We start from the raw sequence: 12,661 nt of genomic DNA on the forward strand, positions 1-12,661 counted from the left end.
CCACATCAGTGTTCCCTGAACTTCCTCAAGAAGAATTTCCATTGTTAAAACAGATCCAGAGTGGAGCTGGTCCATTTGGAGCGTGGAAACATCTGGAGATCATGAAGAACACGCATGCTAATCCAGACATCCGCTCGTGCTCAAAGATTCCTCAGAGCTTCCAGAGGTTTCAGTCTATGTGTTGGCACAAAGGCAATCATCTGCATGTCTCTTAGGATGCTGGTGGGCGGAAGGACGCACGGGGACAAAGCGTCTTTATTTTAACGGGAATCTGGGACTGCGTCACTTTCCACGCTGTGTTCATGCGGCTCGTCTCTCGACTTCACTTGCGGTGCCCATCTTTCCACCAGTGAATGATGGGCAGCGTTATTACACAACGCAATAATCTCTACTTAATATGCCTCGCTACACAGAAGTATATTTCGTCACCTACAAGAACAGCAAAACCGTTTGAGAGACGGGTTTCCTCTGCGTGAAACTCTCCTCAGCAGATGTCATTCCTACCCCACTCCCGGGGGTGACTCTTGTTCCAAAGCACCGACGCCAGCAACGTATCCCTCTTCATACAATCATTGTGCAGTTTGGGGGTCACTGGGTTCAGGGTTTGCAGGAAAGTGTGTAACTTCTCTGGATCTGAAAGCTTGTCAACAAAAGCAATGGCGAAAGGGACCCTCACTTTGTAGAAACGTTGCCTTTCTTTTCGGAACTGTCTCCACTCTGGCTGCTGTTTTTTTCTCCCTTTTTCTTGTTTCAGATGACCTATTGCATTCCTCCGTCCTCCCCACAGCTGGGCGAAAGTGTGTATTTGTCTTGCAGAAAGTTTCAGTATATTACTCAAATGTTGCTCAAAACTTCAAAGAAATCAGCATACTTGCGTGATCTGCAGTCTAACTTACAATAGGCAAATGTTAGGACAGTTTTAAGATGTTCATGTAAAAGACAAACCTCCGAAACATGAACTGTCTCCCTTTTTCAAACCAACGGCCAGGAAATGTAAATGAGGGTTTTTCTGTACACAATTTGTAAGAACCATAATAAATAAAAACCAGGAGTGTAGGACGTCTTTGTTCTGTTATCAATGTATGTGGTTTACAGCAAAAAAAGCAAATCACGATGATCAATACAGCATGAATCATTTCAAGGATTTAGTTATTCTCAAGCTATTTCCCAACACAACTGTATCAAAAACAACTTGACTTTTTACTAGGTAAAAAATATAAAAAATATCCAGAGTACAATGATGAATCCATTTTCTCCTTCTCCACTCTTTCATTCTCATGGCACACTCAATTGAATGTTAAAATGTTCATATTACAGTGATATAAGATCATAAGAGCATTAACGGATAAAGAATGGGATTTGTTGTTTTTGCTTTATGTTTTTTTATGTGGTGAGCCGACATGATCATTTATGTAATCATCACACACACACACACACACACACACACACACACACACACACACACACACACATATATATATATATATATATATATATATATATATATATATATATATATATATATATATACACACACACACACAAACAATTTAATTCATATATTTATATATTTTCAGTTATTATTATTGTTGTTATTTATATTATTATTATAATTTTGTTACTAATACAAATAGCTAGATTGGATTGTTTTGGACTCAATTGGGTTATTGTTCTTCTCATCACAATCATCGCTCCTAAACTATATATCTCCATTTGCCCACACAAGAATATTAAAATCGCACTTTGTGCTTCACAAACAGACTGTGACTTTACCGCCGGTCCCTTTAAGAAAGGTCACATGAAAGTCACATGACGCGGAAGTAAACCGAATCCTTTCGGCGTTGTTGTGTTTACATCAACAGCTCCTCGTCCACACGCCGCGTGGAGGTCCGTGGAGTAAACAAACAGTGAAGTTCTTGTTTTTCCTTCTCAACGAATGGGCATTCCCGGGTTGAATTGAGGCATGTGTTTCAGTTCCTTTGTTATAGCACGTACTGCTCTCTCTCAGCACAGTGGGGGAAGGATTTTTGCGTCGGATACGCATTTTGCTGTAAATATTCGGCATATTTGGCAAGAATAGCCTGGCGATAAGCAGAAGTGAAGCACCCATCGTCTTCCTAAACCTCCTGACATTCTTTTTTAAGGTGTGCCCCCTCTCTGACTGCTCGAAAAAGGCAAGCTTTGAACCGTATTTCCCGTGCCGTCTAATGTATTTATCGCATGAGCTAATGATATCTATCTTGTTTCGTGTCTGATTTTATTTAAATGTTTACACTTTACTTTTAGATCGAATCTTCTTCTTAGATTTAAGTAAAACACTCCCATAAGTGCATGCATTGTGCCAATTATATATACACACATGCGTTGTCTTGCTCTCCTGTGCCATTTTACACATTCTGTTAAAATTGTGTTTTCTCATTGCAGAAACAGGAGTAAGTGAAACACCTGCTAGTGTTTGGATGAATTGACCATGAAGCAGGACAGTGATGCTGTGAACATCCCTGAGTGCTTCATATCAAACCATGAAGGTTTCCTCGGAAGCATCAAAAACGCCATCAAAGACTTTGTGGTGACTGAGATAGACATCACTGGACGGCGTGTTAACACAGCGGCGGCCACTCCGCCTCCCGACTGTGCCTCCCCGGATAGGAAAGAGGTAGCCAGCGCAGAATGTAAGTGGAAAAATCACTCCTCGGTCGCGCTGGACACCGACGTGGCAGCTGATTGCGGGCTGGACGTCACCATACCGAGTCCGGGCAGTTTTGACTTGAGTGTCATTTTAGGCCAGTCGGTCAGCGAGGAGCTGGAGCAGTTTGTGTTGACTCTGAAAGAAAAGCCGACCAAGCAGGAGCTATCTCTCGGCTCCTTCGCTGACAAACACCACAGAGCCAATGTGCACCGGGCCGTCAGACACCGCTTCCCCTTCCTCATGACTGTCACTATTCAGCCTGAGATCAGGGTGAGGGAGGACCCAGACTACAGAGAGCTCTCCCATTTGGTCACGGAGGACGAGGCAGAGGACTTCTTCAGGTTCATCGACGCCAAAGTGCGAGGCTCGTCCTACACGTTTGGACCCGATGACGACAAGGAGCACCGCACCGCGGTCCACCACTTCCTCAGCCGGCGGTTCGGCAAACTGGTGGAGACCAAGAGCTTCACCGACCAGGGGACGACAGCGATCTCTGTTAGGCTGAGAGAGCAGGGGAGGCCGAAGAAGAGAACCGCAGAGGAACGTAAAGAAGAAGACGTTTACACCGGTAAGGGGTAGAAATGACACTTAAAATGTTAGAAAATGGCCTAAGATGAGTACTTCTTTTGTCCAACCAACGGTTCTGAACTCAAAGAATTTCAAAATACTTGCAGGAAAATCAGCAAATATTGACATTTATGAAACTGGCTTTTAGACTTGGAAGATGACAATCACACCACAAAAGATGTGCTGCATCCTATCGCCCTTATAGTTCAGACTCTGAACGCCTGTCAGTTGGCATTTCCTTGATGTTTGTATCAGGAATCAGGAAACATGTATTACCAAAATATGTCAGACATACAAGGAATTTGACTTGGCGGTTGGTGCAGGACAGCAGACAGTTTGACAACAAGACAACATAGTGCGTGGAATAAGATAAAATATAATGCTATGGGTTAGTAAGTTTATGTCAGGGGTGTAAGATAAGTTTAATAAAATAAAATGGTAAATAAAAATTAGCCTGGAAGAAAGGAAGACTATAAGCATGTGTGTGTGTGTGTTTCCTCTCTTTCAGCTTTCACTTTGCGTAAGGAGAACCTGGAGACTCTGGAGGCCATCAGCTACATGGCAGCTGCTCTCGGCGTGCTGCCATCAGATTTCACTTACGCTGGGATCAAGGATAAGAGAGCCATCACCTACCAGTCCATGGTGGTCAAGAAGGTCTCGACTCAAAGGTACTTCTGCGAGTCTGTCATGGCTATTGGTTTGGGAATCATTCTTCCCTGCTCATGAATTGGCGAGACAAAAAACGTCCACGATCCTAGGACGTTAAGGGTTTGTACTCTTGTCTCCAAATGAATGAAAAAAAAATCCACAATTACTTTTCTTTTGGATGTTCTGGATTACCAGGTTGAAAGAGAAGACGGCAGAGTTCGAGAAGAGAGGGATGCGTCTTTCCCAGGTCCGCTCAGTCGGGGAGCCTCTCAGGCTGGGACGACTGCAGGGCAACCACTTTGACCTGGTGGTCCGTGACCTGAGACCACAAGGGGCCGCCGACGGCCACTCCTCTGGCGCCGACTCGCACGCTCGCCTGGCGGCGCTGGTAAAGGAAGCAGTGGAAAATGTCAAGGTACATTCAAGTTAAAATACCAGCCTCGTGCTTAAATGACGGTTGTTGTTTCTATAGAACTCCTGCTGGTCAGGGGTCCTTCAAAAAACACTAGTGATTCTTAATAAAAATTGTATTTAGTAATTTTTTTGTATCAGCTACAATACAAGATTTGTTGCTCTTTGCAGGCCAGAGGTTTTGTCAACTACTACGGACCACAGAGGTTCGGCAGTGTGAAGAGCGTTCAGTCCGACCGTGTAGGCCTGGCTTTACTCAAAGAGGACATGGTAGGTGTTGCACACATTATGTACGTTATGCCATGAAATGAGACCCCGGTGTCCCAAAGTGGGGATCACTATGTGAAGCCTGAAACATTGCCAGAAAAACGTTTCAAATGTATTCCCCATCAGACTGCACAGTACAGTTTTGTTAGTGGATGTTGTGATACGTGTTGCTGATTGTGTGTGTGTGTGTGTGTGTGTGTGTGTGTTAGGCGAGTGCTGTGCGTCTCTTCTTCACTCCAGATGACGGCAATGATCCTCAAAACTATGCAAAGAGACACTTCCTCCAAACAGGTGACTGGTAACACCATACTGATTCCTTTAGTTTCATGCTACTTGGAAATAACCAAGTCGGTTAGAATGTTTCAAATAGCAACTACACAGATCCATTCACTAGAAAAAAAAATAGTATTTGTAGTGAATAAATCCCATTTTTGACAGGTACCATAAATCAAGTTTTGGTTTACGAAGACATTGTAGATTAGCTTAAGATGAGTCCTTTTTTAGCAGAATTTAAAACTCTTCTTCCTCCTCCTCCTCTTCTCTCTCTCTCTCTTCCCCATAACCAGACAACGCCAAGGAGTCTTTAGCACTGATGCCGTTGTCAAAAGCCAGAGAGCGACTGATGCTTCGGGCCCTGAACCGCTACGGTACGGGTCCGGATGGTTGTACCCAAGCTTGGCTCAGCTTGCCCCACAGCACGAGAGTCTTCTACCCACATGCCTACTGTAGCAGGTCAGCTGCATGCAAAGAAAACCCACTCCTTTTGTTTTCAGTTGATACCCATATTGTAGATTTGTGATTATTGAGTAGCTCCAATGCAGAAATTGGGAGATGGAACACTTGATTGATTGATTGATGAAAAAGCCTAACCTGTGCATCTTTATGTCAAAAGCTGGCATTTGATTTTCTTTTTCAAAAATGTTCAACCCGGCCGCCTCTCTGCTACAATCTCTGAAATTCATGAACTGATTCTGGCCTCTTTTTGTACGTTTGTGGTTGTCAGAGTGTGGAACGAGGCAGTGGCCCACAGGCTGACTACTCTGGGCCACAGTGCCAGGCGAGGAGACCTGGTGTGGAGGCGGGAAGACACCGGAGAAACCAGCTCGCCTCAGGTGAGAAAGGGCGATTCCTTTGTTGGGATAATATTGAAAGATGATCTAATAACCAAGATGCAATGCATATACAGGTATATTTGCGTTAAACTGTTTTGACTTGTACTATGCAACTATTCCCTGTCACTATCTGAGGATACTAATCTTTCCTCCTCTTGATTTTCCAGATCCACGTGGTGACGGATCAAGAGGAACACGAGGGAGTGTACACACTGGGACATGTATGTGGTTTAGAGAAATGCATCCACCTTTAAATGCAACTATATCTTCTTTTTTTTTTACTTTTCTTACCAGTGTTACTGCTGTGTTTATCTGATCCCGTCAGGTCTTACTACCCATGCTGGGAAACACTGTGAAGTATCCAGAAAACGCCATGGCGACTTGGTTCCAGGAGAGACTGGCCAGAGACGGACTGGACGCGTGTCGCTTCAGAGTCAGCGGCCTCAAACTCAATCTGCCCGGCTGCTACCGCCCCCTGCTGGCCTCGCCCAGCAATCTCGGCTACCAGCTGCAGAGAGCAGCCTGTGGGGAGGGAGGAGGAGAGGTGACGGCAAACAGCAGCAGAAATAGTGACCGGCAGCAGAATGGCAGTGCAGCGGAAGGAAAGCGGGACTCGCTCACTCTCACCTTAAACTTCGACCTCGACTCCTCCTGCTATGCTACTATCTGCCTCAGAGAGATCATGAAGTGTGACCCCTAGAGGTCTGGGGACATGTTGCTCCTGTTGTACATCTTGTTTTGTAACCCATTGTTGTGACACATCATAGGTAGCCTTTTGATTTGTTGTTGGTGTATTGAGCATACGACCTTGTTTATGAATTGGAAAACTACATAATGTGCAAGTGGTAAAGAAATGAACAAATCTAAATGTCAAACCGCGTAAACAGTGTTAATGTTTTGTGCCATGAATAAAACTTTTAGAAATAATGAAAACTTTCATTTTGAAATGTTTTTCAACTCAAGACAATCCCTTCCGCATTTGGATTTATGTTATTTGTGAAAATTGATCAATGAATTGCATGCGTGTCCTCCAGGTACAACACAACATATGTGCAAAAGTAACCATTATTAAAGCTGCAAGCAGCGTTGGACGGGTCGCACACACAGTGACTTCAGACTTGACTTGAGACTTGTCCTCGAAAGACTTCAGACTCGACTCGAGCTCAGAGACTTGTGAGCATCTCTGCTATTCAGAGAAGGATCAGTCTCCGTGATAAAGAAACAGCCAATCATCTTTTTTCTGAAAGTGGTTCACTACAATCCACTATTATTCTCCAGCTGTAACCATTTGCTTCAAGCATTGCATTGTGGGACAACGTAGTCCGTCCATTATGCCTCAATGATTCAGTTGAATTACATTCACTTGTCGTTCTATGAGGTACTCCTTAAGTGAACCCTGCATGAGTAGTCGTACCTTATGAATACTATTTTGGGATGGTTATAGTGTGCGTAGTGAGCACTTTCAGTGTTATCAACTCAATAACTACACATTTGTTATTATTATTGGTTTTCTGTACTTTCCACTAACCACCACTAGGTGGTAACATTATACAGGCATTGGAGCTGACATGAAACATGTTGTGATGAGCTTCTTACCATGAGAGAAAACAGAACCTACACCACGTGATCAAAAAGGGTAAAGATGTTAATGAGTACGTCACACTGCAAAACTGGGACTAAATCCCTTCTGCCAGTTTGTATGATTCACTCTCACAAACCTGGGGAAAAAAAACACGCTCTGCACCAGCAGGAGAGCCATTTCAGAACCAACATAAAATATAATGAAGCATAAAACTCTGGTGTAATTATGGTGCTGAGGGGCAACATCCAATCTGTATTACCATGGAGCCTGAGCCACAGGCTCCTGTGACTAATTTAGGCAATTTCGATGAGAATGTTTAACGAAAGAAGCATATAAATCCTTATGATTAACCCACATTGGCTGTACCTCCGGGCTATATTTTCTAATACTGGTAACAAGAAGCAAAGTGCAAAGTGTACGTATGGATGTTTTAGATGGAGGTGGGTTCTGACATGCAGCCTGTCATCAACCCGTAGCCCTGTTTGATAAAGTGTCTGCCTGTGAGCTAAACTGTCTGCCAGGGAGACACATTAGCAGTAATGACTTCGTTCACTGTTTGGGGAGTTTTGTTTCAAAAAGACACACAATCCACCAGAGAGGAGAGGGGATAATTGAAATCCTCGCAGTAACACTCGATGACGTGATATTAAGCATGTTGTTCTTCCATTGGAGCCCAACTTGATCTGGACAGATCTTCTGTTTCTTATACTCATGAAGTCATCCTGTTTTTCGCTATTTTTTAAATAGTTCTCGCATATCAACGTTAAATAAGGCTTTGTAGGAGTTGCGTGCTGCGTGAGTCTCCAAGTCCCATGTGAAATAATAACAGCATCTCTGAGTGCCAAACTCTCTTGATCCAATTCGAAAAAAAATTTCATGTACACTTGCCTGGAGATGTTTTGTTTGCCAGAATGAATAACTACAACTAACTCATTTTAACCTCTAGATGTCCCACCCACACAAGTTCCTGAATACTAAATCCCACATTTGGGTGTATATTTGTGTCCTTTGCACATCTCAGACATAAGCATTACTCAGTCAAGTGAAGTTATGTATTTTAAAAACTGTCTGCTTTTATCGTTTCATTTGAGGAGTTTCTTTTTTTTTTTGTTCATGAAAAGTATTCAAAAACAAGTTCACAGCTACAGAAACTACAACATGACCCAAGTATCAATGATCTAATAAAACATTAAGACAGTAAAGTCGCGGATAGCGCCCTTCTCTTTGAAAAGCTTTAATTATTCCCCTGCATACAACTGCCAATGATCCATCACCAAATATATACTTTACTGGCACACACTCTGCAAATAGAATAAAATATGTTGCACATGACTCTTTCTTGCCCTTCTATGTTTTTTCTCAACTCAAACAGAGATGGACATGTGACGTTTCCCCCTCCTCGGGCTCAGTCCCGTTCCAGCCGGCTGCAGACAAATGTTGACCCACTTCAGCGGCAAAGATGACAACTTTACTCTCCGTCTCGCTAAGTTGAAAAGCAGAGCAAAGGCCTCGAGAATGAGAAAGAAGTCAAGGGTTATGAAAGACATTTACCATGGACGTACAGTGATGTATTTCTCCTCGCAAGGAGAGATGGAGAAGGAGGAGGAGGAAGCCGGAGGCCATGAAAGACACTGAGCAGTAGGGCTCTCTCTGGCCAAGTTTCTTTTTTTGCAGCCCTAAAGGCCTTAAATGTTATTTTCTGAATCAGCATTTTACTACAAACTACAGGATCTGACATGAATAAAATACTTATATTTACTAGGGCTTTTAGTGTAAAAGCCACACATGTTTGAGGAATAGCTAACTGCTATGTGTCGTGGAAAAACAAAAAATAGGGGAAAAAAGATGAAGGCAGTGGTGTCCATCATGTTCTAAATGTCCTCCTCCATGATTGGGCAAATAAACATGCCAGCTCTATTTTACCTGCCTGAGCCGTCTGTTCCCCAGCTCGTTCTCGATCAGGTCGGCCTTGTTTCCATTGGAGCAGCCGCCGGTTACGTGACCACGCTCGTGGGAAATTCTGTGTTCGCGAGCTTGTCTGTGCCTGCAAAAGAGAAAGCAAAAAAGAAAGAGTGCGTGTTTCTTTTGGGCCCCCCCCCCCCCTCGAACCCGCAGGAGTATTGTCCAGACGTGGCAGCCTGTGTACACAGGGCGGCTGCGCACGGGCAGGTCATAGGTGGCTGGATGGAAGCATCAGCATTGCTGCCGTTAACACGTCAAAATACATTTGGACTGTTCTCATCTAAAGAAAACAACCCCCCCACTTATCTTTAGTAGAATGTGCCTCTTTTTATGCCGCTGCATTAACGGGAATACCCTCCGTTTGGGTTTTAGGTTTTCCAGTGTTTTCTTTAGAGCTCCCACAGTTACATTGCAGGCATTTATTTAAAGGATTTATCTAAGTGACGGTCTCAAGTGAAGCTCTTGAATTGTTTGTGAGGATTGAAGCCAACAAGGGTGCAATTGTAGGAAGGGAGAAAGATCAAAACCAGCTGTTGCAGTGCACCAAATTCTAACTCATATATCATCCCTTATTTTCATTGAAGATTGTATGTGATAAGAACACAAGTAAAGCTCATGCTCTTTTAAGCATGGGGGCGGGGGGGGGAGTGTTTTTCTAACAGTGAAACCTCCGTGCTCCGTGCTGCCCAGCGGCCCTGTCACCTATTTCAAATTACACTCAGTGTCCCACATGTGATAGGCCCGCATGTGGAAAAAACACTGACCTGATAACTGCTGCACAGCTATTGACAAGCGGAAAAAAAAAAAACCACACACAACTGTGTCAAATGAGATTGATTAATGGGGAAAAGTAATGCTGCATGTGCTCTGGGTCCTGTATTTGTCCAGCGGCTGGATCCACTGGACAAAAATGCATGCAAGAAACATTCTGTCAGGTAAGGTCAGGTGAGACAAAAATCCTATACATTTGAGGCTCAGATAGCACTCCCTGCAAAGGTCACGATGAAGGACACCATAACAGCACAATTAACACGTCGAGGACAACTTACAGCAACTGTGTCACAATGGGTGTTGCTTTGAGCATTGTTATACATAGAAGCAATTGAAGAACATTCAAGTTTGGTAATAAAACAAATGAAAAGCTATAAAACATCTGGCCCCAAAAATATGTATCGGACGACTCGCTTTGTCCAGCTGGTGAAAAACGTAATTTCCTGCCCCGTTTGTGACCCAACGAACAACCCAACTGTTTAACATACTCAAGCAGAACACCAATCGGTGTAAACTACTTGCACATGAGCAATAAATGGCTTACTTGCAACAACTGGGAATATTTCTCACACTGTAAAAGTTAAGGGGGGAAAAAAACTGTTAAACCTCGGCCTGGGTACAGTGAGCCCTCTGTGCCAGAGTGGAAGAATCTGTTGACTGGTTGCAAAGCACAGGGAGGTGAAGGAAGGCTCATTATTTTTAATGGCATCCCTCCACTAGTTCAGAGAGAGAGAGAGAGAGAGAGAGAGAGAGAGAGAGAGAGAGAGAGAGAGAGAGAGAGAGAGAGAGAGAGAGAGAGAGAGAGAGAGAGAGTCAATACTCTTAAAAGGCATGGTTAAACTAAAAAAAAAATATTTTCGTAAGCTTATCAGAGGGAAAGAGTGTTCTGATTAACACAATGTGTCTTGTTTGTTTAGTCTGCACACAAACGGCAATGTAAAGACGACAAGTTGTGGGTTGCTGGGCAGCTATGTGCTACGTTTACCCCGGGAGCAGTAAGGTGACAACAAGAGTCCAAGACGTTACACCCCGGCCCAAAAACTTGTGTGCAAAGCAAATTTCCGCGTTGCGTCACCTGCACCAGTTTCACCGCCGAGAGTCATTTTTCCCAAACTAACTTAACAGGTGAAACCTGTTAGCTGGCTAGTGTGTATATGTGTCTTCTTATTGACTTTTTATGCAAACTCACCACTTATTAAATCTGCTCAAGACTGAACACTATTTTACCCAATACCCAACTTTAAACATACACTACTACTATATATACTGCTTCACCCTGTTTGCATTCGTCATGCTGAACTCAGCTGACCTGCTTCGTGCCTCGTGCATCAGTTGTGCGTCTAAAAATATGAAACTATTTGTTTTAGAAACACACAAATGCTGTCAATGGGAATTTTTAACACTCTCTCTCTCTCTCACACACACACACACACACACACACACACACACACACACACACACACACGCACACACACACACACACACACGCACACATGGCTGAAGTCAGCTCTCCTGCATCCTTTCTTCGCCACCAGTCTTCCTTCCTAACATCAATCAGTGTCTCCGCGGTGTGGCTGGTTTGGAGGCGACTGCAGTCCTGTAATTACATTGTTGACTAAATCCCAGCTGTGTGTGTGTGTGTGTGTGTGCATTTGCAAAACATGTCCCTGTGTGCCTATGTGTTCATACAGAGATCGGAATGAAAATGGGAGGCAGGCCACTTTTTTTGAGCAGCTGCACCGGTGCGTCAGTTGGATTCAATGCCCGAGGAGGAGTGAGAGAGAGAGAGAGAGAGTGCTGTCCTTGTGGTGATTGATGAACCAACTTCCTGTCCTGGTAGAGGTTATTTAGGAGCTCTGAGGGACCAACGTTATTTCCTCATGCTCTTAAATGTCCCGCTCCAATCCGCCCTCCCCATCTTTCTCTCCCACCCGTCTCTGTACGAAGCCCCATGGCCCCGGTTCGCCTCGTTCTTGTTTTACAAAGGGAATGACAGATAGTGTTTACATTGGCTGCATATGGATGAAATTGCCGTACAGCAAATGATCTGCTCTTTATCTTACATCCAGGCATACTTGAACCTTTAGATAATATGTTGAGGAAAGTAAACGCACAAATCAGCACAGATGTAAGCTAATAGACACACTATAGCTTACTAAAACTAGATATGGCCCATTAATGCTGTTTTTCTCTACTCCCTCTCTTTTAACTCCAGTTTATTTCTCTGATTTCTTGCTTATACTTTGTTTTTTTTCAGTCTAATATCTTCAATGCAGTAAAAGAAATAGTGGATAGAGACCCTGTGTCTGAATGCTGACTATGGAGCTCGATACCGGAGATACTTGCTTGCATGCATTCTCTCCCTGAAGTGTAACTCAGCTTAACTCTGTCTCTTGCAAGTGAGAAAAGGATCTATCTTACCTAATTAAACACTGCACGATCATTATCATAAGTCACAGTAGATTTTATATTTGATAGGTTTATTTTTTTACTTTCTTTTCACAAACTTAATCCAAGCAGAACAACAACATGGCTTATCATGAGAATCACGAGTTTCTTTACTCAATAAAACCACTATGTTTTTAGATTTATGTCAAACTTTCAGGACAGCTGATTTGCATCATTTCAAAAAAATATCTAAACTAGCTTGAG

The 12,661-nt window shown here is 43.4% G+C and overlaps 1 protein-coding gene across 3 annotated transcripts; it reads left to right on the forward strand.

Annotated features, from left to right (window-relative positions):
• The first annotated feature begins 1,806 nt into the window (after positions 1–1,806).
• Positions 1,807–6,729, forward strand: pus7l (pseudouridine synthase 7 like). 3 transcript variants are annotated; one of them, XM_037462486.2, is made up of 11 exons: positions 1,807–2,174; positions 2,425–2,672; positions 2,784–3,257; positions 3,765–3,924; positions 4,100–4,319; positions 4,487–4,585; positions 4,792–4,873; positions 5,149–5,314; positions 5,586–5,694; positions 5,862–5,915; positions 6,020–6,729. In XM_037462486.2, exons 2-11 carry the CDS (start codon positions 2,471–2,473, stop codon positions 6,392–6,394), a joined length of 1,941 nt encoding a protein of 646 aa, XP_037318383.2. In that variant the 5' UTR covers positions 1,807–2,174; positions 2,425–2,470; the 3' UTR covers positions 6,395–6,729. The 3 variants fall into 3 exon arrangements, with proteins under 3 accessions (XP_037318383.2, XP_037318380.2, XP_037318381.2); XM_037462483.2 differs by having other exon boundaries at positions 2,425–3,257; XM_037462484.2 differs by having other exon boundaries at positions 1,807–2,144; positions 2,425–3,257.
• The last annotated feature ends 5,932 nt before the right edge of the window (positions 6,730–12,661 follow it).

The sequence above is a fragment of the Pungitius pungitius genome, chromosome 2, assembly GCF_949316345.1.
Source record: "Pungitius pungitius chromosome 2, fPunPun2.1, whole genome shotgun sequence".
Lineage (NCBI taxonomy): Eukaryota > Metazoa > Chordata > Actinopteri > Perciformes > Gasterosteidae > Pungitius > Pungitius pungitius.

Excerpts from the sequence above, each read along its gene's own strand:
- pus7l (XM_037462483.2), top strand. The coding sequence starts at position 2,471 with ATGAAGCAGGACAGTGATGCTGTGAACATCCCTGAGTGCTTCATATCA. Across the intron at positions 4,874-5,148 it reads GAGACACTTCCTCCAAACAG|ACAACGCCAAGGAGTCTTTA; the intron begins GTGACTGGTAAC and ends CCCCATAACCAG. Across the intron at positions 5,695-5,861 it reads GAGAAACCAGCTCGCCTCAG|ATCCACGTGGTGACGGATCA; the intron begins GTGAGAAAGGGC and ends TTGATTTTCCAG.